The sequence below is a fragment of the Onychomys torridus genome, chromosome 2, assembly GCF_903995425.1.
Source record: "Onychomys torridus chromosome 2, mOncTor1.1, whole genome shotgun sequence".
NCBI lineage: Eukaryota > Metazoa > Chordata > Mammalia > Rodentia > Cricetidae > Onychomys > Onychomys torridus.
Window position 1 is genome coordinate 156,044,809 of NC_050444.1, and position 25,666 is coordinate 156,070,474.

General features: G+C 48.8%; 1 protein-coding gene across 4 annotated transcripts in view; it reads right to left on the bottom strand.

Annotated features, from left to right (window-relative positions):
• Positions 1-20,578, bottom strand: part of Kazn (kazrin, periplakin interacting protein) — a 383,138-nt gene extending 362,560 nt beyond the window's left edge. For 3 of the 4 annotated variants that reach the window (XM_036177421.1, XM_036177420.1, XM_036177425.1), the window contains exon 1: positions 20,072-20,578. In XM_036177421.1, the coding sequence (XP_036033314.1) occupies positions 20,072-20,312 (241 nt within the window). In that variant the 5' untranslated portion in view covers positions 20,313-20,578. The remainder of the gene's footprint in view (positions 1-20,071) is intronic. The other variant, XM_036177423.1, reaches the window with a different exon arrangement.
• Between the last annotated feature and the right edge of the window lie 5,088 nt (positions 20,579-25,666).

Here is a 25,666-nt window from a genome sequence, read left to right on the forward strand (position 1 = left end):
ACCGGTGTCATTTATTAAAGGCCTGTTGTGTTTCAAACGTCAGAGGCACAGCTGACTTGCAGACACAGGGTAAAGGAGAAGAAAAATCGGTACATTTTTCTTCCCAAATTGCCCCTTCAATGCATGCTGAGGAGGGGAGAAGCTGTCTCAGTGGCTGATGGTCTGTGCTGGACAAGACTGGCTGGCTGGTGGCTTCCTGTTCCTGGGGGAGCATACTTAGGATGCCCAGACAAGAAGTGGGTTTTGCAAGATTTTGCATCTTCCCATGCATGCCATTTCCTTGGCTTCTTTCTGGTTCTCCAGAGCAAGGAAGATTTCAAGCCCTCAGCTAAAGCCCAAATTCTTTGGGGTGTCAGGAGGGGAAGGGCCACTCTGCAGCTGATTTGGGGGAGAATGCTAGACAGAGGTAGGTGTCCCAGTCATGAGGCTCCCAGCAAAGCCACGGGGCCTCAGGGAGTCAGTATGGTGTTGTTGAGAGAATCCCATCTGTGGGAAGACATGAGCCATGTACAACCTTCCTCAGAAGGACTCAAGGACAAACCAAATTATGACCCCACCAAGTTCTCCCTGGGGAACCAGGAGAGCAGAGGACCCCCAAGCAGCTGCACTGGAAAGTCTACAGCAGGGGTGGATGGTGGCCTCCCCACAGCCACACAGATGCAACAGCTTTTGCTCTGTGCTCTGGCACCTCCCACCCACCCTTCAGTCTACCAGCAATTAGGGCAGAACTGCACACGGCCACAAGGGGCAGCTGGAATCTCAGGAAAGTGGTCAACAACTCTCCCCACCTCCCTCTTCTATGAGGAAATGTCAACAGTCAGCAAGCCCAGTAGTGATGGACTCTAGCAAGCAGACAAGGCTGTTCTGATGAAGATGGTGGTTGTTTGACTTGGAAGATCACATCCTATAGCAATCACTGAGCCATTTCCTAGGGGTTTGGGCAGTCCTGTTCTCAGGTTCCTTACAGGCAGGAATCTTGCAAAGCAGTGTGGTTCAAGGCACAGCGGACATGAGTAGCACTCTTCCGAAGTGAGTGTCTGGATTTAGCATATGCGTTTTCTGCATCAGAAGGAGAATAGACCCGCCTGTGAGCCACAGCATCTGGTTCTAAGGGGAAAATCCACTGATGGCAGTCATCCTGCATATGCTGACATGGATCTCCACCATCCTGCTATCCATTAGCTGTTTAGTGCTTGACAGTGACCTGGGGAGTCCTGGACACACACCCCCCCCATGGACCAGCACACAGAGGACTTGACTCAGACTTTGCCTCCAGGACCTGCCTTTCTCCTTGGCAACTCCTGTAAGAGGCCAAACTCCAGGACAATGTCCTCCTTGGAGTGGCTGTCCTCTGGTCTCATGGGCCAGTGAGAAAGTTCCTACTCAGGGAGGGTGGCCCAAAGGCTCCATCCTGCAGACCAGGTAGAGCTTGGAGAGGGGACCAGTGACCTGGGGTGTTGAAGACAGCAGTAAGGAGACTTGCATCAAAGCTCAGGTGTGCCGGGAGCTCTGCCGTGTGTGTCTATGGAGCATTTCCCAGGAGCCCCAGAGCTGCCCCAGACTGAAGGTACAACTCTCTGTTTCCATTTGAAAGAAAATAAGCCTGAGGCTGCAGGGCTGGGTGAAAGCTCAGTAAGAAAAGTGCTTGCCATGCACTGGTGAGGACCTGCGTTCAAATTCCCAGAACCCATGAAAAGAGCCAAGTGTGATGGCACCTGCCTGTAATGCCAGCACTGGGGAGGTGGAGACAGAAGGGCCCTGGAGACTTGCTGGCCAGCCCGTCTACCTGAACTGATGAATTCCAGGCTCAGTGAGAGACCCTGTCTCTAAAGAATAGTGAGAAGCATCTGAGAAAGACGGTTGGCAATGACCTCTGGTTATACACACATGCGCATGCATGCACGCATACACATACACAGCCCACAAACAAACACACACACCACACACACAGTGTGTATATGTCTCTGTGTGTGTGTGTGATATGTGTGTATGTATGTGTGTGAGGTGTGTGCATATATACGTGTGTGTGTGTGTGTGTGTGCGTGTGTGTGCGTGTGTGTGTGTGTGTGTGTGTGTGCAGTGTGTATGTTGTGTGGGTATGTGCGCACACACACAAAGGCTGCAAGAGATCAGATGCCCTTGTCAAAGTCACACGCGGCTAGTAAGTGGCAGAGCCGGGCCTGAAGCCATGACTGTTACTTGAAAGCCCCTTACTTCTGCCCAGGCATGGCAGCCAGCTTCTGCCCCGATACTCTCCTCAGTCAGCTTCTTTCTAGCTTGCAGCATTTGGGACTCACAGGGTAAGAAGCTCCTTTAACTTAAAGTTCCCACAGTCTGGGTATTGCTGTTATGGTCTTATCAGTGTGGACTGTCCACCTGGAATGGAGGCCCATTTCCAGTCCACCTTGGAAAGAGTGTGCTTGGAAAGAGTCTCGACTTTGAGTTCCTAAAGGGCCTTAGAACTTCCCTTAGAAATTCTCTTTCTGGGACTCGACAGAGAGCTTAGCAGTTACAAAGCTTGCTATGTAATTATAAGGACCTGAGCTTGGGGTCCAGCTCATGTAATGAGCCCAGCCACCCTAAAATCCTGTTAACTCCAGCTTCTAGGGATCCAACATCCTCTCCTAGCCTCCATGTACACGTACATCCCCACCTCATGTGCATACACTCACACATATACACAAATAAATAAATAAACTTTTTCTTTAAAGAAATTCTCTTTCCTAGTGTACTAGATCAACTATGCATGCATCTCTGTCCCCTACAAAAACAATTTAAAGCCAGGCATGAGCCTTTGGGGAACTAAAATGCCTTGGTATTTGTCATCTCACTAGAACCTCAAAATGAGCCTGTCTCTACTATATTGCACCATTTTATGAACAGAGAAACTGAAGCCCCAGTGAGGATATAGAATTTGCCCAGGTTACATAGTCATCAAGGCCCAGGCTACCCACAAAGCTACCTGGTCACTATTAGTAGCTCAAGGGAAATAGATTAACAATGTCTGGGAGTACCCATGGCCAGCTCCCTCACCAGGGATCTATATGTTAGGAAGGGGAGGAGGATTTCCCACCCAGTTAGACCAACAGAAGGTTCATGTAGGTACCTCATGCCTAAAATCTACCCAGAAAATCTCCTCAAAGGGACTGGCTGACACCCAAGGTCTTAGAAACCCATCATGGTTTCCTAGTCTCCAGAAAGCTAGGGGACATGGGGACTGTCAATAATAATGCCATGCCACCCACCTCTACCACACTGATTTCAGAGACATACTAGGACCCCCCCCCCCAAAGACCCTTCCGATCTCTCTCTTTCAGAATATTGGATTTCAGAATTAAACTTAGGTCTTCCAGACTGAGCCATTTTCCCAGTCCTCGATTTTAACATGGTTTAACATTCACAGTTAATATCAGTTGAGCCCTCAGCATGCCCATGTGTGTGATACACTTAGGATGGAGATTTACATGCACTGACCCACTCCAGCTGTGGATGGTTGTATTGACAGCTGTACTGCACAGACAAGAAAATATCAGTGATGGGATCCAACAGGACAGTGTGCTGGAAATGGATGGAGCAGGTGTCTGCACCCAGTTAAAGGGCTGGAGTCATACGCCAAGGTCATTAGCATGCAGGATCCTGAGAGACTAAGCAGAAACAAAGGGGGAGTTCTCACTTCCACGATGGCTCAGGAGACCACAGAATGACCCAACATGTGGGCCACGCTGTCCCCTGGATATGTAAGAGGCAGCCCAGCCAGCCCCTTAGGAGTAGGCTGCGCAGTTAATAGCTATTTGATGGACACCCACCACTATATTACAAATGGTTGGGAGCAGAATTAATGCAAATGAGCCTGTGAGGGCAGAGAACCGGCCTTCCCCTGTGTACCCTGCTGCACTGAAATGTCCCGGTTCTGTCCCGAGCTTCATATTTCATGCAGGAGGAAACCCTGAGATCGTGCCTCCAAGAAACCCTGGGGAGAGCAGTCAGGATGACAAATGGACCCTCCAACCCCCCTGTATCTCAGAAATGCCAAGCACCGAGGGTGAGGGGCTGAACTACCTGAGTGAGCCAGGGCCGTGGGCTCCGGAGGCTGATTTGTAGATAGAGAGACTCTGCCCTCACCCCTATTTACATGGCTCAGAGCACAGAAACTCCAGGAAGATTTAATGTTTTAATTTGGGCATGGGTTTGCTCTTTTCTATTTGATATCATTTCCAAATCATGATCTTTTGTGTTCTATGAGAGCCAAACTGAGCCATGCACCCTAGACCAGGCACTCCCCTCTCTCCACTTTGTCTGCTCCACAGTGCAGGTTCACTGAGACACAGAAAGGATGCATCTGGGACTTGGGAGATGGCTCAGTGAGTAAGAAGTGCTTGCTTCTGAAAGTATGAGGACCTGCGTTCAAATCCCCAGCTCCCATGTAAAAATCTGGGCAAGGCTGCATGTGCCTGTAACCTCAGTATTGGGGGTAGCCTATCTTTTTTTTTTTTTTTTTTAGAGACATGGTTTCTCTGTGTAGCTTTGGAGCCTGTCCTGGATCTCACTCTGTAGCCCAGGCTGGCCTTGAACTCACAGAGATCTGCCTGGTTCTGCCTCCCGAGTGCTGGGATTAAAGGCGTGCACCACCACCACCCCACTGGCCTGTCTTTCTTGAAAGCCAGTCTGCAGTGGACATAGCAGGCTTTGGGTCCAGGGAGGAACCCTATCTCAAGGAGATAAGGTGGAGCGTGATAGAGGGAGACACCTTATATCCTAGCACACTCATGTGCATGTATTACCCCCCCACCCAACGCACACATGGAGGGAAGCGTTTATGGTGTCACATGGCTTTTCCAGGGTCTGAAGTATGTACTTCTGTATCTATGTGGACACCACTTGGAGAAGCATAGAGACTTGGAGATGAGTTGACCCCAGTGCTCTGTGGCTCAGCTGGCTCACTTGGCCTTTCTAGCCTCAGTTTCTTCAACTGCAAAGTCACTCTTCTGCATTCCTTCTCTGACACAGACACAGCCTGCCTGCATGCTTTGCACCGGGGCAACCACACTTTTCACACTAAAGTTCAAGTGACTTTCCACACACACCTCCGGCCAAGATCACAGGCTTGCGCCATCTCTGTTTAAACCAAGGAAGGGTTTATTCTCCCAATGAGACAACCTGAATCCTCTAAAATAGACCTGGAAATGGAGCTGATTGAGTGATGCCATCACTAATGCTACAAAGGAAATCACAGGTAGAAGAAACTTGGAGGGGTCAGGCTTACCCAGCATGCTCATGTTTGCTGACTCAATGTTCCATCTCCTGTGATGGTTAGTATTGACTTGGTAGGGTCTAGAATCGCCTAGGAGACATGCCACGAGGCACAGCTGTGAGGGATTCCCTAGGTGAGCCTGTATGTGTCTCTGTGAGGGAGTTTCTAGATGAAGTTAATTGAGGTAGCAAGACCCACCTTAACTGTGGGCAGTACCATCCCATGGCCTGGGGATTTGGATCCCCTGCCTCATGCTCCTCCCTACCATGAAGGACTGCACACTCAAACTGTGATCCCAATGAAACCCTCCCTCCATTTAGTCACTTTCGTCAGGTATTGTCACAGCAATGTGACCAGCGCCCTTCCTCCACACAGCTCTACAGGTCAGAGGTGGTGGGGGTAACACATCCCATCCCTTGGTCAGACCACTGGTATCCCGAGTCACTGTGGAGGTGAGACAGGCCCTTGGCTATTCTTCAGTCCGAAGGTGGCAGAGTCAGGGTTAGGGTCCAGGTCTTGAGTCCCACTTTGTGGTCTTCCCCTCTTTGCCCTTCCTTCATCCATCTTCAACAGGTGGTGAACACCTCAGTTGCCCAGGTATCCCTTGTGCCCATCACAGCATCTGTCAATCAGACTGTTCTCTTCAATGTTAATTGCAGGAATAAACGAGGAAATGGTTGTAGTCTCTTCCCTCAGTGCCTCGAGAATGCCAAACCCTTGGGGACATTCATAAATGACATTTACAGGGGACTTGGCAAGCGCTGGGTCCTGGGTTTGGCATATCACAGCCCTCTAATTTAATCTTACAGTTACATTAGGAGAAGGGCTCGCTACAAGGAAACTGAGGCTTCTGTTGGTAAAGAAATGTCTCCACCTCCTCCCAGTGAGAAACATTAAGGGCTGGGCCAGACGCCACGTAGGGGACAGAGATCTATGTCCTGCACTTTAAATGCTGAATTTGCCCCTGACAGCACTGCAATTTGTTTGAAGACATGCTTACCACACACTCTGCGTAGACGCTTCCTAGGAGCTGTGATCTCTCAACACCACCCCAGACTGAACCCAAACAACGAGCCTGCTATAGCTACCAAATTATTCATTTATTATTATTGTTATTGTTGTTTGAGGTGGTGGTGCATATGTGTGTGTGTGTGTACACCTGTGGAGGACAGAAATTGGCTGTGGGTATCGGACAGTTCCCCATGCACTGTCCATCTCATTTATTTGAGACAGGGTCTGTCACTGGGATCCAGGGCTTTCCAATTAGGTGAGACTGGCTGGCCAGTGAGCCCCAAGGATCTTCCTGTCTCTTTCTCACCGGTGCTTGGATTTATGTGCATGCCCCACTACATCCAGCTTGTTATCTGGGTGCTGGAGATCACACTGAGGCCTCATTCTCCCACAGCCAGCACATGACCGACTGAGCCATCTCCCCAGGCCCCTAAATTTTTTGTTTTCTTTGATGCCAATCTTGTGTGTGACAGACAATGAAGACTCCTCCTAAATGGGTCGTGTCTGCTTGTCTTTTCTCCCTTCCAACACCTAAATCTACTCCAGGAACTGCTTTGCCAATGTGCAGACAATCCTCCCAGCTAAGTCTGGCCCTGGGGTGACTATCAGTCCATTCCTCTCCAACAGTAAGGTGTGTCTTCTGAGTGGAATCCCCTTGCCTGGGCTGTTCCCTCCCAATTGCTGGGCAACCCACCAGCAAAAGATTAACCAAACACAAAAGGAGAGAAATGAAAGCCCTTTATGAGGCTCTTCCAGGTGATCTTAATTGCAGGCGATAAACCATTGTAAAAAGGAAGGTTTATTATAAGAAAGTGAGGACCTGCTTCGGGTGTCTACGGTAGAATGGAGAAATGGTTTTGCAAATGCCATCTCCTCTCATAAATCGGAACGTGCTGTGGAGATTAGGTCATTATCCAGTGCTGGCATAAATGAGAAAATGATGTGATAGATGGCATGCTTGAGGGGTCTGAGGGCAGAGCTGGAGAGGGGGCAGGATGATGCTAGTTAGGGATGGCAGTTGGCCAATCAAATCATATTGCCCCAAATCTAGTTTGGGGGCCAGTTCTGTTATTCTGACAATAACTGGTGTTTTCCTGTCTTCAAGTCAATGAGGCACTCTGCAGCAAATTTTGTAGTGCTTTTCTTAAAGCCCCAAGCCCAAATCACAGAGTAATCAGATTATGTCCCACCGGGGCAGAGGCAGGCTCAACAGACAAGAATCATTTTAACATCCAGAAGAGATGCAGAATCTTAGGGCGGCAGACTCCATCATCCTGGGCCCACGCCAAAAACCTGACTGTGACCCCATGTTGCTGGGTACTGTCCTACATGGAGCTGCACATGTGTCCAATTGTATACATTGCAGTGCTGTAAGATCCAAAGGCCACAGGGACTATGGGTGGCCAGAAAGAGCAGCAGGGAGTCCAAACTTTTGTATTTCTAATGGACAGCTTGATGAGAGAACATGTCATTTTGTGTTTTCCTTTCTCTTTGTGTGTGTTTTGTAGATATGTGTGTTACAGATGTGAGTGTTCATACACACACAGGTACTCATGTGTTTTTGGGTGTACATGCACACACATGCACATATGTGCACATGGACACGGATGTCAACCTCAGGTGTCATTTCTCAGGAGTGGTTCACCTTGATTTTTTTTTTTTTTTTGAGCTGAGGATTGAACCCAGGGTCTTGTGCTTGCTAGGCAAGCGCTCTACCACTGAGCTAAATCCCCAACCCTTCACCTTGATTTTTGAGACAAGGTCTTTTCATTAGCCCAGAGCTTTCTAAACATCTCACCTGTCTGTAATTCAGCCACAGGGCTCCACCTAATTCTGCCTCCCCTAGCCCTGGGGTTACAAGCACACACCACTATTCCAGACTCAAACCTGGTTCCTCATGATCAGAACAGGGACTTTACTGTCTGAACCATCTCCTTGGCCCCCATGGTTTCTCAAAGACACGCTGATGCAGAAGCAGCATTATTGCTGAGTGTAATTTAACCCACTGCATCCATGTATTTCCTCAAACAGAAAAAGACATAACCACTAATACGGAGAGGCCAGAATGCACTCTCCTGCCTCTCTCTTGGAATCACTGCCCCAGCAGGGAGGTGGTAGCAGTGATGTCTTATCTGGATGTAAACATGGAATAAAATGCCTGGTTAATGTTTAAACTCCTGGAAAGTGGCCCCTGGCTAATGCTGCCAGCATGAGATTGCTCAGCAGGGAAGGGTCACTTTCTGGAAGTAGTCTGCAACACATGATCTGTCTCATCGGAGCTCAGCCCTCCAGCCTCTGAGGGTTGAGCATCTTAGAAGTGCAGCCTTCTGTTGGTTCCTATCAAAGACAACTGAGTGGTTTATTACATGGGCTCCATCCAGAGGCTCCAACATGAGTGTGAGTGGGGTCCAGGTATATTAGGAACATATATAGGCTACCAGGGGATGCAGAGATTTTCCTACAAGCAAGGCTCCTAAGTTGCATGCAAGCATCGCGCTCAAACCTATGTTTTGGAGTAAAGACAACCAACCTTGCCTTTGGGAGACAGAAGTGGACTAGGGAAATAAAAGGATTTCCTTTAAAAGGGAGAGAACTTGGAGTTCAACAGCAAATGTGCCATTAATAACAGAATCCACTCCACGAGTCTCAGTCCATGGGGCATGCTGAATGTCATTTCCATTCAACCAGGAGTTCCCAAGCCAGAAGCTCTTTCATCCTCTACAAGGGATACCTGGCAACATCTGAAGACTTTGGGGGTTGTCATTCTTTTGTAAGGCATCTTACCTCAGGGACTTTGATAACAGAGGCTCTGGGGACCTCAGGGGTCTCCTTGGAGGGACAGTGAAGAGAAAGAAAAGTGGTGGATTTGGTGGCTTAGATGCTTTTGTTCCCCCTCCCTGACACAGGGGGAATACAAACTTTCATGCATTGATACCTCAGGGCTCCATACCAGGGCCTCCCATACTCTAAAGCCCCGGATGGTGGTGATGTGGGTTATAGAAGACCTTGTCCTTCAGGGAAATCATCGTCAGATGGAAGCCACTGGAATCAGCAGACATTCCCCTAGTGATTTGGCTAGGTTACCAATGGGGAGCTAAGAGTGAGCCTGAGCACAGGTCAAAGATTAGAAATGGTGAAAGGAGATGCCAGAAGGTTCCCATGCCATGGCCTCTTCTTGGACATAGAGGACAGGCCATCCATCATCTTGAGAGATGATGTAGCCATATTGCTGTTTAGCTTTACCTGTCAATGTCTCATGGCCTAGAATCATCTGGGGGGAGTGTCTAAATGAAGGACAGTCTACATTAAGCTGGCCTGTGGTTGTGCCAGTGGGGGGCTGCCTTAAGTTAATTAATGCGGGAAGACCCATCCCACTGTGGGTGGCACCATTCTGGACTGTGTTAACGGAGAAGTCGGGATAGGCGCAAGGAAGCAGTTAGAGCATACATGCATCCATTTCTCTCCACTCTTGACTGTGAATGTGGTGTGTAGGACCAGGAAAAGCCCAGAGAAGCTGATGGATAGATTGATTAAAAGAATCAATGGACAGAAGCCTGGGGCCCAGGTCTCCTCCACACCATCCACACTGTCTAGATCCCAGCACTGTTGAGGGTGAGGAGCAGACTTCTCAACTTCATACCATTCCTACCATCCAGAGCACAGAATTTCAAATGGAGGGGGTGGAAAAACAAACAAAACAAAAAGAAAAGAAAAGAAAGCATGAATACCACCATGTTCCAAATCGCACTTAATAAATTAAAACAAATATACCATTTTTAATAGTTGCTTTCTTTTTAAAATTCAGGTTCATCAAAGAAAGTGAAGAAATTCAAGTTGGTTTACTGTAGTTTGTAAGACGCTCAGTGGCAAGCTCATTCCAAAAGCTCTGTGTACACCTGCCTTGAGATCTGCATCTTCTCTTGCTCTCTTGAGGGAGGGAAGATTTTTGAGAGCTATTATTCTAGACTTAAGCCCTGCATCTCCCCCAGTTGCTTTCTCTTGCATCATTTTTTCTTTCTATTGGTTTATATAAATTGTATAAAGCACAGGGTTTCATTCTGACATTGTCACACACATTTAACACATTTTGATCACCCACACACTCCAGGACCCTCCCCCTCCCTTCTTTCTCCACCATCTCCTTCTATCTATTTTTATGTCATTTCTACATATGGAGAAAAAGCACACAACACACAAATGCCCTTTAGAAAAAGCATTTACATTAAGGTCAAAAGGAACCTAACGTGGAGTCTTAAAGACTGCAGTCAACAGCTGATGATTTCTTTTGAGACAGTCTTACTATGTAGCCCAGACTGGACTTGAACTCTCTGTCGTTTAGGCCTCAGATTCTCAAGAGCTGGGCCTCTTTGTCCATGATCTTTCTCTGGGCAAGAGGGTCCCACCTCATCACTGTAATCTACTGTGTCCAATCCCAACCTATGGAGAAACTGTACTGTTTAATAATCTGTCACGGCCAGTCTGCCTTTTCGAGGTGACATTAATGTGCTTCCACACTGTTCTTACTACATGTCACGGCTGTCGTACCCGTCAGTGAAGCCTCTGTGCTGTCACATTTTTTGTCTGTTTCCCTATTATATGTCTAGACCTTTATTATAAAAAGTAATTATGTTTCCAAGTCAGCCACACCTACTTGGCTGAACGATAACTTGTCCATATCTTATTAAATCTGTGGCTTCTAAACCAATGAGCCCAATTTCCTAAGACAGACAGAGACAGGATAAAAGAGGAAGGAAAGTGGTGGACAAAAGCCATGCCATCTTTTGGGTGTCTTCAGGCAGCCTGCAGTGAACTATGCTCCTCTTAGTGAGGTAGGCAGGCTCCAAGGTCGGCCGGACCTGTGTGCCAACCCATCTGTTCATTTGTCAGTTTTCGGGAGCTTGGGGCAAAGAAGCAACCAAATCATTCTAAATCTCAATTTCTCAAAATCCGGCTTTGGTTCAGAGAAAAGGCTTTCTATGAGGCCAAGGCTGGTCTGGAAGTGTGTGTGTGTGTGTGTGTGTGTGTGTGTGTGTGTGTGTGTGTGTGTGTGTTTGCATGCGTGTATGAGCACACGCACAGGGCAGGTGGAGACCAGAGGTCCATGTTAGGTGTGTTCCTCAGTTGCTCTTCATTCCACCTTAATTCATTTTGTTTGTCTGGTGAGACAGGGTCTCTCACTGGACCTGGGGCTCATCTGTTCCACTGTGTTTTGGCCAGCAAGCCAGTCTCCTGCCTCCACCCACGCAGTGCTGGAGTGTCAGGTGTTGGCTACTATGCCTGGTTTTCTGCATTGGTTATGGAGATCAAACTTGGGGTCCTTATGCCTACACTTTTCTGACTGAGTCTCTCTCCAGCCTCTTCACATAGTGGTTTAAGAGATGAATGGAGGTATTACAAATAAAAGGCTCGGAGCAGTGCTTATGCCACGATAGGTAAGCATTCAGTTAAAAAGACTTATCATTAACCAATGAGCCTCAGGATACCATGTTTCATGTAATAAGTAGACTAATCACACACATCCAGAAGTCAGTATTGTCTGTCCATTTGTCCATCTATCCACCCACCCACTCATCTAGTCATCTGCTTCCTATCCATTAATCTCTCCATCCATCCATTTCTCCCTTCACCCATCTATCCACCCATCCATCCATCTATCTCCCCACCCACCCATCATGATCCCTCCATCCAATCACCCACTTATTCAACACATATTTAATGTGCTCTTCTGTGTGTCAGGTAGAGTTCTAGGAAGCAGAAGGAAACAGGAAAAGCCTCTGTCCTCCAAAAAGATGACCCTCACCTGAGGTCACATCAGAGGATAATTTGGGCCCAAAGAGACATGTGGCAACTTCTAGAGACATTTTTTTCGTCATCACAACTGGGATATAGAGAGAGCCTCCTGGTGTTGGGGTAGAGCTAAGCCTACAATGAAGAGAAAGGTCGCATCAACAAGGAACTGTCATGACCTGTTGACAGCTGAGGATGAGGACCCTGGCGAAAGGGTCTGTGAGAATCAATTGGTCCACCGCTAGGAATGTTTGGGGGCCATGGAAAGTTCCTGAGACCATAAAGGGAGAAACTGAGGGGGAAGAAGGGCTTTGGTTGGAAGGAGAGTAAGGGAATCCCCAAATTCCAGTTTTGTTTAGAACCTTCCTTTCCAAGATACAGAAAGCACATGAAGTCCTCAACCCAAGTTCCTAAGCTTTTCCTCCATTGTTGACGGGGACCACTAAGCTTGCAAAGCAGCCCCAGCTGTGTCCTTGTTGGCAGCTTCACTGCCTCAGGAAGAAGGCCTGATGGTCATGAGTATCCCTCAAGATGCCACCAACCTTAGGCCCAACCATTTAGGAGAAGAGGCTTATGGGGCACTCCAAGCCAACCTAAGGATGCTTCTAGCTTAGGAGGCAGCCAGGGAGCATGCACAGGCTTAAACAGCAGAGAGACTTGTAGGTTTCATCTTGGCCTGGTGTGTGGTAGTAGACTGACCCCAGGCACCCAAGTGTTGTGTGAGTGAGGGTAGGGGACCCTAGAGCCAGATCTTGGTCCTGTAACAACTGCATGTTCTTTGGCAAGTACCTTAGCACCTCTATGCCTCAGTTTTTCCATATAAGAAATGGATACTAGAGTGGCACCTGATATTGTGACCATCTTGGTCATTTTCATGTCGCTACAGACAGGGTACTTTACCTCCTTTACCCCGAACTGGGCATAACTGTTGCCCTTATGCTGGGCCTGGGATTCATATAGTATATATGCTTATTATTGTTTACTGGGAACTTTGACAAAGGCATTGAAATTAGTTCTCATTTACAAATACAGTAAAATATTCAAAAAAGAGAGGGGACATGCTTTAAGAAGGTCCTGGAACACTGGGGTGCTTTGCCACATACCTCAGAGGTGTTCTCAGAGAACCACAATGACAAGTCAGAAGGTGAATGGAAAATATTAGCCCCGGGCTAGCTTCCTTCCAAAGGCCATTTGGATCATAATGAACAGTTCATGTACTTCAAACACTCGGCACAGCTGAGGCAATATTGAGAGAGGAAGGGCCTTGCCATCCCTACAGGGGTCCCTAAGCACATGCTTGGATGGAAGGGGACAGGGGCTGGTGGCTGAGTGGGGCATCATCTCTTTACAACTTGTCTCTGTCCTTGGGCCTGACAGTAGAGTCTAGAAGGGGACCTCTCTCTGCTGGCAGAACTGTGTGTTACAGGCTCAGGGGTGAGATCTGCATTGTTCAGAGGGTGAAAAGGGGTCAAGGGCTTTTCAGGAGCCTGACCCAGAGGTCTGGCACCCCCTCAACAAAGACACCAGAATAAATTTAGAACCGATGATTTCCTTTTCCACAGAAGCCACCTGCTTGAACAGTTGCTGCTGCCAAACTCACTCAGACTCCATCCAGCTTCTTTCATGTCTGTGGAGGCTGAGGATTCCAAGGGGGAAGCAGGAAGGCCCACAGAGCACAACATGCATGCCACCACTCAGATCTGAGGTTCATCACATGAGCAAGATCACTAGGTCTCATCCAGCCTCATGGGGTAGAAGAAGCATTCTGAGCCCAAGTCTTCTGCTTGCTTCCATGTAGAAGAGGTGGGCCCAGGGCAGGGAGAGCAGAGATGGTAATCTTGGTCTGGGGGGAATGTACCCTGCTATGAAGCATCTACCAGGTACACTCTGCCACTGTGGATAGTTACCCTGTAGCTTCAAGGATGCTGTCTCTTCCTAAGGGATTCTATCTGAATCTGCTTCCCTGCACCTTGGGGTATCAACATGCCGTGGGATATGCTGGTGGCACCTGTGTCGTCTTGAGTGTCCCTTGCCCTGATATCCAGACCAAACCATATGGGCGAATTCACATCTGAAAGATCATAACACCCAGCTTCCTGGGTCTAACAGACAGAATGAGTTCCCTCTCATCTTGCCTGATCTATGTGGTGTTGTGTGTAAGCATGTGTGTGTATGTGGGGCCAAGGACCAGAGTTCAAGTAAACCAATCCAGAGCATGCAGGACTTGTCATGAGACTAGGCTCCTGCAGCCTCAAGAATGGGAAGAGGCGATGCATCCAAGCCCTCTAGACTCTGACTGCAGCCAATGTACGCGTCTTTCTAATCCATGTGAGTTGTTAGAACTTTTCAACAATTATAACACAATTCTGAGTCATGCTTGACATGGCTTAATTTTGAGGCTTTAATGATTAGAGATCTTCAAAGTTGAAAGCACTGTAGTACATATATACACATATGTGTACACACATATGCAAATACATATACACATGCACACACAGTTCTCTACTGATAGGAATCTTTCAAAATTTTTGGTCTTAAAGATATGGAACTAAAGTAAATGTCCTCATTTCCTTCTCTGTTGGTGTGATGAAACTCTGACCGAAAGCAGCTTAGAGAAGAAAGGGTTTTTCGGCTCACAGTCCACCATCGAGGGAAGCCAGCACAGGAGATCAAGGGAGGGACCTCGAGGCAGGAACGGATGCAGAGACCAGGGAAGAATGCTGAGAACTGGCTTGCTTCCAGGCTCATGTCCAACTACCTTTATCACACAGTCTATACTCACCTGCACAGGGTCAGTGCCCATGGTGCACTGGGCCTTCCTTAGGTCAATTGTCAACCAAGCAAATGCTCCTCTGCAGACATGCACATGGACCAATCCCATGGAGGTAGTTCCTCAAATGAGATTCCTTCTCCTCAGGTGTGCCAAGTTGATAATCAAAACTAACCAGCACAATTAGTAACTGCCCTCCCGCCCCTGCCCTGACTTGGGCTGCTAACCAGACTTAACCTAAGAGGCTGTCATGTAAGGTCTTCAATATGATGAGTGCAGAGGGTTGAGAAGGGTGGGGGCGTTCCTGTTGCCCCTTCCTTTCTTAGCTATATGACATGAGAGTGAACACCAGAAACACACATAAAACAGCCGGCAAATGAGTTTGACCTTCGTGCTCCACATGGATTACAGGATGGGCAGGCAGACTTCCAGTGACTGATTCTCACCTGCCAAGCCCATCTGCTCCCCAACTCCCTGGCAGCCAGGAAGTCACAAATTAGAACCCTATGGGATCCCTAAAAGGTGCCATTGGGGTTGAGGAGTGAGGGAGAGGGTGTGGAGACACTGGCCACCTCACACCGAGATGATATGTATGCAAATAGGCCTCTTGTGAAAACCAGAGCAGCTAAGACTTCCGTCTAAGACATCAAAGAAGTTTTGGAAAGTCACAAAAAAACCAGTAAACAAACACCACAATACGAAATGAACCAGAACCAGAAATTTGGCTCCAGGGACCCTCCCAAGGCATCTTTAAAGACAAAGGAAAGATAGTAAATGATAGGCAATCAATGACTAATTTCAACCGTGCTGGCCTCTTGTGTAAGCGATCTCTTGGTGACTCCAGGCAGTAACTTTCAGGAGGAACTGCAAAGCCCCACCTTCCACGTTAGGCAAAGACATAGCCCTTCAGCCCACTGCAGAGACAAAATGTGCGGGGCCTCAGAGATGTTGCCACATGCCTGGGTTCCGCCCTGTCTGCCATTAGGAGATCCCTCCTTTTGAAGCAGATAGAACCCCTGGGAAAAGAGAGCAAAAGCTGAATGAATGGAGGAGCGGGTGCCGGTGCCCAGAAGTTACTCTGCAGAACAACAATGTCTAGTGTCTCTGTGGATTCCTCACACACCACTCCTAAGGTAATGCAAACTTCGCCAAAGAATTTGCAGTGTTTTGTAGTGAGGAGATGCCGAGATCCAGGCAACTGCCTGTTGGAGTGCCCGGAGAAGAAAATACAACCTGTGTGTAGTTATGAACATTTATAAAGATGGAGACTGATCCTTCCCACCTTCCCATTTTAGCAACTGCAGCAGACAGGGACTGCCCCCTCTCCCCAATACCAAAGAAGGGTACTTTCTGTACCTCCAGCTGCCAGTGGGGGCTGGGGAGAGGGCTCAGTCAGTGAAATGCTCTACCTGTGCAAGCATGAGCATTGGAGTTCAGATCCTCACCATCCATGGACAAAAGCTAGGCTCAGCAGCAGGAGCCTGTAATCCCAGCACTGGAGAGGCAAAGAGAGGAGGGTCCCTGGAGCTCACGGGCCAAGCCAGTCTAGCCAATCAGTGAGGGCCAGGTTCAGTTAGCCACCCTGTCTCAAGAAAAAAGTGGAGAAGGACTGAGGAAGACACCCAGTGCTGACTCCTGGCATCCACAGGCACCCATGTGCACACATCCCAAATATACAATGAACTCAAGGCGGTGAGCATCCATTCTACTGGGTGTAAGCATTTTATGTTCGATACAGCTAACACCTATTTAAATTGGGTGTAATGGCTCTTAATTGTTTTATTCTATGCACAGCAAAGCAGCCAATTGAATCTAATATTAGTCATTCATCAGATAAAACATTCTCAGAGAAGCAAACTGCTATATTTTGCCTTCAAAGAACAGCAAGCATTTTAAATACACTTTCCCAGAGCTGGTACCGCTAGGAAAACAGTTTAGAAATGTACTTCAAACAACCCCCTTCCCACAACAAGATGAATTGAAACAAATGCTTAGCTCTGTATTTTCTTTTTCTTTCTTTTTTTTAAACCAATCCCTTTTTCTGTCCACCTGTCAAAAGCAGTTGTGACCCCATCAGCCTAAGAGGTGGCCTCTGGGGCTGTGAAATGTGCCACCCGGCACGGATGCCCTTGGTGAGGCTGGCCTGCAGTCCTCCTTAGGATTATCCAACTCACTTGCAACAGGAGAGAGGCAATGGGCCCTCTGCCAAGAGCTCTTTCAACAGAAATTCCGAAAGCAGATCCTGCGAAGTGCCGAGAGCCCAGATTTCCAGCAGTTCACTTTCTAGATCCTGTTACATAGCAACCGTGCCCGCTCAAACAGGGTACCCAAGTGAGTTAATATTTTGTTTAAACGACACGCTGCCTTAACCCTCTAGGAAAACCCAGGTTTGCTTTATCACAAGGCATCAACCCACTGGTCTCGCCTGCAATAAAAGTACCCAACAGCCGAGTGATGCACTTCCTCTATTCATTTCCAAAAGGAATTTTTTATAAACTGAAAACTGTTCTGACCGTCTCTTGCAGGGGGATGAGGATGGAAAAGGTGGCATTTTCCTGTAATTATCTGTGCCAATATTGTTAAAGGCTATTAGTGTGCTCTTAATGTGTACATAATGCACTTTAGCTAAAAGTGACTTACACAGTTGCATTTTGAAAGATACTCATTTCTTCAAAACCTCGATTTGAGAAACAACTTAACTGCATTAGGTATTCTTAGGGTCTGGTCCCACCACGCGGCTCCAGTGCAGGTAAAAAGAAAACACATGAGTGAATCTAACTTGGAGGAACAGAAAGCCTCAAGGGTCCCCAGCTTCCCTGCACCATCCTGGTGCCTTGTCAGGAAGGACAGGGGGAAGGTTGAAAATTAGCTTGCAACAACCCAAGGCTCCCCTTTAGGAACATAAAAGAAGCTGTGGCAAAAGAGGCGACCAGACCAGCTCTGCTGAGGGCTTCTAGCAAAACAGTGTCAGAGTTCCCAAGAAAAACAAAACAAATGAGAGCAAACCTCACAAGGACTAAATGACATATACATATACATGTATATAAATTACACATATGTGTGTGTGTACACATACATTCCAGGGTTGAGTGCTGTTACTGTAGATAAGTAAATGCCCAGTGGTCTTATACAGGAGTCTCATTTTCCACCCACCTCACCCACGTAAAGTCATACTAACTTAAATGGACGTGTTACCCACAGATGAGTTCAGTTAAAAATCATTAACACACTTTCTGATTATACAATCACCAAAGGCCCATCGTACCAGTTCTGAAAACCATCAGCAGTATGGACAGAAACAACAAGACCCTCCTCCTCTGTCTGCCTATTACCTACCCATTGCCATGGACACTGGCACCGGGCAGGTGCGAAGGTTCTTGTGGGCACAGGGGAGCTACTGGTGATGTGTGTTTTTAAAGATACCGAGTGATCCCAAAACCACTTCCATGTCTGCAACCTTGTGCATCTTATTAGAAAAAAACAAAACACAAAAGGAAAAGGAAACACCCCCTGCTGTGCCTCCACAACCATTTAGTCATCTTGATGCCCAGGTCTTTCAATTTTCAAGCGAAGGGCATCAGCAGGGTACTCTGGATTCCTTAGCATGCCCAGTCCACAGAGCAACCAGCACTCAGATGAAAAGCCACTAAACTTTTCCCCATCCAAGAACGGGTGGATGGTGGGACTATCCCAGCATCATTCCATGTCCCTTCTTAGGGCTCTTGCTCCACAGCCAAATGCCAGCTCTTAGCTAGTTCTGGAATGTTAGAACAGCTGCTGCTTACAAAACCAAAGCATTAGGCTGCAGTCTGCTTTTCTCTCACCTACGGTTCTTTCTCACACGATGGCATAACCAGGGATGGATGACAGGAACAACCAGATGCCAACCTTGAAAACCCCGTGGCAACACCAGGGCCACACCACCTTCTCACCATTACATCATGGCCAAATTACATCCACGATCCCTAAAGACGCCCAACAGGCTCTGGAAGTACAAGTTAGGGTCTGACTTAGGAATCACAAAACTGCAGATTTTGAAGCTGCGAATCTCACAGGGCAAAGGCATACCTTCCTGTGAAGGTAAGGCCAAAACAGACTGATGGAGGAGTAGTGAAGGCATCCTCATAAAAACAGTCTCTCTCAACACTCAGGAGGAGCTGTTGAGATAGCAGAACCAGAAAACCATTCTGAACCTTTGAGCATTTGGTACCTTACACTCCAAGTGACATGTTTATACAGTGGCCCTCTTGGGCTGGAGGGTTTTTTTGTTTGTTTGTTTGTTTGTTTTTTATTCTCTCCATCCCTTTGGATTTTAGCAGTTTTGGTTACAATTCAAATGGTTTGAATAAGCAGCGGTATTGCTTCTTAAAGGGCGACTGGGGTGGGGGTGGGGGACCCGGAAAAGCTTGCTTCAGCTTTTGCTTTCCAACTCTCAGAAAACACCACGCATGGCAGGGCCACCTTATTTCACACCTTTAACCCTTGCTGGGGGTTCAGAAGTGTCATCTCTCAATGTCAGCACTGGCCAGCTGTCTTTTCTTCTCCCTTCCTCTAAACTGCAGAGGGTCCTTCAAATAGGGGGCTCCTAGCAACCCACCATTCAAGCCTTCATTCCTCCAGACAGCCATCAATCAACCTTTGAGATCCGTGATTTCCCCCTGGGAAGCGCTCTTCCCTGTATAGTTGCTGGAAATGTAAAACTCCCTGCAGACTCAAGCATCCACAGGACTGCTTGCACCATCTCAAGCCTGGAGAAAATAAACTCCAGATGCAACCTAGCCAAGGGGCTCGGCGTCCGTGGAGAAAAGTGCATGCAAGTCCACTCCTCCAGGGAAGCAGAGCCCAAAGATTCCCCCGGGGAATCATTTCAGAGGCCTTTGGAACTGGAGGGGTGGAAGGACTGTGGGGCGAGGGCATGAAAAGTTTGCGGCGGAGCTGGGGTCTGTGTGCTCTCCAAAGGGCACTTTCCACTGCTTCCTGAAAAGGACCGGCCAGCGGCGCCTAGCTCTAGCCAGCAGGGGCTAGTGTGACCGTGTGACCCTAGTGCACACTGCACCGGGGTTGGCGTTAATGACAACCGCGTTGCAACTCTCAAACTGGGAGCAGCGGGTAGACATGACCAGGCGGAAAGGGTTACGAGCCACAATGCAAAGCCATTTCGCAGCGAGCATGGGGCTTACTGCGGGCCGGGCCACCACTGAGACCGGTGAGCGCGCTCTGGGTCCCCGCCCCGGGCGCCGGGCGCTTCCTACCTTGAGCGCTGTGCTGATGGTTCTCCATGGTCGCCACCGCCGAGTCAGCCGCCGTCACCGTTGCTGCCGAGGCGCTGGTCGCAGCTCCCGGGCCCGAGCCGGGGCCGCCGCCTCCGCCGCTCAATTCCGCCAGTCTCCGGTTGGTGGCCGTGAGCTCGGCTCTCAGGTTGGTCACCTCCTGGCTGGCCGACTGGACCGCCCCATCGATGCGGAGCGCAAGCTGCTTATTGTCTTCCATCATGCTCAGGATTTTGGCCTGGGGGCGAGAGAGGTGACAAAGAGCTGCATGATGTGCGCGGGGGGCTCGTGACCGGCCGTGGCCCGGGCTCTACCTGTTGGGCCACCCTAGCGGCCCGGGTTCCCCCGCGCCCCGACCCCCGGGCACCGGCAAGCGCCGGCTCCTCCGGCGCAGGAATGACAGCGGCGCCTCCAGCCCGAGCCGCGGCGGTGTCGAAGCGGCGGGGGGAGGAGGAGGAGAAGGAGGAGGAGGAAGGGAGGGAGGAGGAGCAGCCGCGAACGGCGAGACCCCGGCGGGCGGGCGGGCGGGCGGGCGAGCTGCGAGCAGAGGACACGGTGCGCCCGCCCGGGCCAGGCGCTCTCCGAGTGGAGCCTACCATTCGCGGCTTGCTCGGGAGGGGGCCCTGCCGGGGACCTTAGGGACCTCCTTGGCTTCGTGAGACCCCCACCTCCTGGACACACCCCCGGAGAGTGGGGGAAGTGGGCGGCGCCCGTGTGAGGTCGGAGGTGGCACCCCCAAGCGAAGGGCTAAGGGGGCGTACGGGGCCTCGGCTGTCCCGCTGTCCCCTCCCTGCGGCGGTGGGCAGCCCCGCCCCGGCCAACTACTGCCCCGCTCTGGGCTGGGGTCGCCGCGGGGGAGGGGAGCGTGGGATGGAGGGCCGAGGGAGGGGGCTGCTGGAGTGAGCTCAAGAGTGGAGTTCTTGCTTTGCCAGTTACAGGGATGAAACGCCCAGCGGGGAAGAGAGCTGGTGGACAGTGAGCCTGCCACCTTCCACCCCCACCTCAGTGCCTGACCTGCGCTGTCCTTCCCCAGCCTGGCCAGTGGTGCTGGGCCTGCACACAGCTCTGAGAGCGAGTGTGTGCACCCCCTGGATGGAGGACTAGCTTGTACCTGGTCCTAAGCTGCTGGCTGGCCCAAACATTAGTGGGAGTAGGGAGCTGAGACCAGAGGAGGGTTGGGAGCTGTGGCCCGGCTTTCTTGCTCTCTCCTCCTTCCGAGGTAGGGATGTTAAACCAGGCTGCCTCGGTTTACCTACTCCCCCTTCTGAGAAGAATGGAGGTAACCTTAGCTTGGATAAGCCCCTCCTGGCTCCTTTCTCTCCCAGAGCACACACAGGCTTTGCATTTTTCAGTGGGGCCCTGGATTCCAGCCACCAGACCTCGTTACCATAGCAAGCTTCATTCCATGCAAATAGGAGGTTTTCAAAGAGCCAAGTGTAACCTCCGCCAACAGTGTGCCACCATTCCAGCCCAGTCAACCTGGGGACAGGGGCTGAGAGAGAACTGCAAAAAGCCAAGGGAGTGCTCTAGATGAGATACGCACTCTCCAGGTTCAAGGGCAGTTCTTGGAAGTCCACCAGAACCAAGCAGAACATGCATGCATGAGGTATTTGTGTGTGGTTGACTCTGTAGGGTAAAGAGTACTGGCCCTGTTTTAGGAGGAAACTGAGGCTCTGGGCAGCGTTTGCAATTACCCATCAAGTCCACAGAAACCAGATGCTGAGAGGTTGGGAGAAAGTAATTCTATGATGCCGGTTAATCCTGCATGCTTTCAGTAAACTTTTTCTTTTTCTTTCTTTCTTTCTTTCTTTTTTTTTTTGGAGACAGGGTCTCTCCAACTCACTATATAGTGGAGAATGACTTTGAACTTTTGATCCTCCTGGATTGCTGATGTTACAGACCAGTGCTGAGCTTAACAGGCATGCCACATCACACCTAGTTTATTCTGTGCTGGCATCAGACTCAGGGTGTGGGGCATGCTAGAGAAACACTCTACCAACTGAGTTACAGCCCCATTGGCTTCTTTTATGCAGACCCATAAAAGTATACGATTGACCTGCCCCTCTCCCTGTGGACAAGCTTTTGCAAGAGGAGAGGACATTCCTGGGTGGCAGAGTATAGGGTCCAGGGCACAGTTTTCCTCTATCCACTTTGCTCGGTGTAGGGATCGTGTCTCTGACCTTAGTATTCTTAGCTGAGCTTTGACCAAGTACGTCGGCAGAGGCCTTCAGAGAGGCTGGATGTGTTTAACACCCAGGTCCAGTTCTTGGAAGGCCTTTGGGAAGGCACGTACCCACATCTACTAGGAGGCATCTACCCACAAGGCTTTGTGGTGTTATTAAAGGATGATGTCGCTGGGGAACCCTGATTGGCCATACTTTCAAACCTTAAAGGTAGTGCAATGGCCTTTAACTCCAGCACTTAGGAGGCAGAGGCAGGGGCATCTTTCTGTTTGAGGCCATTCTGTTCCATACAGAGAGTTCCAGGCCAGCCAGCCAGGGCTACACAGTAAGATACTGCCTTAAAATAAGCAAGCAAGCGAACAAACAAATTAATTAAATGAAGAAAGAGAAAGGTTAAACGTGGAATTACTATGTAACTTGCATATCCATTCTAAATAACCTAGATAGTTAAAGAAAAACTCCAGGAATGGCAGGAATGGTGTCAGTGTTCAGAAGGTGGAAAGAACTCAGCTGCCCAACAGATGAAGACACAGTGTTAGCTATCCATGTGGTGGAATATTATTCAGCCATGGTAAGGAGTGAAGGGCAGACATGACATTCCTTATAACCATGAAACCCCAAAACACTGTGCCAGACATGAAAGGTCGCACAATGGGTGACTGTTTGTATGTAAATCTAGGAGAGGTGACTCCAGGGAGACGGAAGGCAGACAGGTGGCTGAGAGAGCAGAGCCTGAGGAGGAACTGCTTACTGTGTTATTTTAGGCATTTTGTAGGGTATGCTGGGGTGGTGAAGGTGTCTCAGAACTAGACAGTGGCTGTGTTTGCACAATGCTGTAAACAGATTAAATGTCATCAAGTTGCTTGCAATAGAGCAGTGGATATCATCTTATACGAATTCTGAGGGCATATAATGAAAGGCATGTATGGATGGTGGTGGGGGTGCCCCAGGAGAAAACTCAACCAGAAAACAATAGAGGCTGTAGGCAGAAGGTGGTGTGTGTGTGTGTGTGTGTGTGTGTGTGTGTGTGTGTTCACACCCTTTATGACACTCACCAAAAGGGCAGGGATGTGTCTATTTGCATGTTCCTCGAGCTTCATTGTGAACTTGTGGGCAAGGGATGAAGGTAGCTGGGTCTTTTACTGTTTCTCTTCCTATTCTTGACACCTAGGCCCTAGCACGTGCTCCATCCTCCACTGTATCTGAGTGTGTTTGTGCAGTAAACAAACTGAGTAAGTGTTACTCATTCTCCCTCCATGGAGAGACTGTCCCACACACTGGCATCTTCACATCAAATCAGAACAAAACAAACATCTAGGGAGAGAAAGAAGCAAGGACATACTTTCGGATTTCTCTTTTTCTGTCTATTATGTGTGTGTGTGTGTGTATGTGTGTGTGTGTTATGTGTGCATGGACATGTTTACACACCCACTTGTGTGCACACATATATGGAGGTCAATATCCATGTCTTCCTCTCTCACTCTCCATCTAATTTTTTGGAGAAAGAATCTCTCACTGAAGCTGGAGCTTACAGGTTTGGTAAGACTGGCTGGCCAGCGAACCTCAGAAATCTGCCTGTCTCTGGCCCCCAGTGCTGGGATTATAGGCCTGTCCAACATTTTATGTGTGTGTTGGGGGTTCAGAACCCAGGTCATCATGCTTGCAAGGCAAGCACTTTACTGACTGAGCTGTCTGTAAAGCCCTCTTGAGTCTTTTCGGATTGCTTTCTCTGTGGGTTCATAGACCTTGATTTAGAAACATGGGGGGATGCTTCCAATGTTTCTAAAGAATTACAGAGCTTTGTTTAATTTGTTTTTATCAACATGATAAAAGGGACTTTTCTCAGCTGAGCCACACTTGCACACAAAAGCATCAGGATGCACCTGATCTCAACCCAAAAGGTCTACTTTTATCCAGGAGATCTCTTCTATTTCTTCTTCCCAGGGAAATCCATGCATCCCTCTGTGATGATATTGTGTTCCCCAATATATCATGCACCCTAATAAATTTATCTGGGGTCAGAGAACAGAACAGCCACTAGACAGACATAGAGGCCAGAAAATGGTGGCACTCACACCTTTAATCCTAGCCTTCTGGAGGCAGAGATCCATCCGGATCTCTGTGAGTTCAAAGCCACACTGGAAACAGCCAGGCATGGGGACTCACGCCTTTAACCCCAGGAAGTGATGACAGAAAGGAGAAAGGTATATAAGGCATGAAAACCAGGAACTAGAGCCTGGTTAAGCTTTTAGGCTTTTAGCAGCAGTTCAGCTGAGATCCATTCAGATGAGGACACAGAGGTTTCCAGTCTGAGGAAACAGGATCAGCTGAGGAACTGTTGAGGTGAGGAAGCTGAGGCTTGTTCTGCTTCTCTGATCTTCCAGAATTCACCTCAATACCTAGCTTCAGGTTTGATTTTATTAGTAAGACTTATTAAGATTTGTGCTATATCCCTCTTTGGGCCCTCCTTGTTATCTAGTCTCTCTGGGGCTGTGGTTTGGAGATTGGTGATTGGTTATCCCATACTTTACTCCTAATATCCACTTATGAGTGAGTACATACCATGTTTGTCTTTCTGGGACTGGGTACCTGCAAATTTCATGAGGTCATTTTTTTTTTTTTTTTTTTTTTTTTTTACAGCTCAATAATACTCCATTGTGTAAATGTACCACATTTTCTTTATCCATTCTTTTGGTTGAGGGGCATGGGGGGGGGGTGGGGTATGGGGGTATGGGAACTTGAAGGAGCAGGTTGGGCAGGCCCGGTGCTGGAGGCCAGTTGGGGGCAGGACAAAGGAGAATAATGAAAGAGACAAATGTCTCCATAGGGGGGACCATTGCAGGGTTAGGGAGAAACCTGGTGCTAGGCAAACTCCCAGGAATCCACAAGGATGACCCTTGCTAAGACTCCTAGCAGTATGGGAGAGGGTGCCTGAACTGGCTATCTACTGTAATCAGATTGGTGACTACCCTAGCTGTCATCAGAGAGCCTTTATCCAGTAACTGATGGAAGTAGATGCAGAGAACCATGGCAAAGCACTGGGCCAAGCTACCTGAAGAAAGGGAGGAGGGATTGTATGAGCCAGGTCAAGGTCATGACAGGGGGAAACCACAGAGACAGCTGACCTGAGCTCAGGGGAGCACATGGATTCTGGACCAACAATTAGGATGCCTGCATGGGACCAACCTAGGTCATCTGCATGTGTGTGATAGTTGTGTATCTTGATCTGTTTGTAAGGCTCCTAGAGGTGAGATCAAGACCTGTCTCTGGCACTTAGCTGGCTTTTGGAAACCTGTTCCCCAAACTGGTTTACCTTGCCTAGTCTTGATGGGGGTGGGGGAGGAGCTAGATCCTACCTCAACTTGAGTACCCTGCTTTGTTCAAGCCCCTGGGA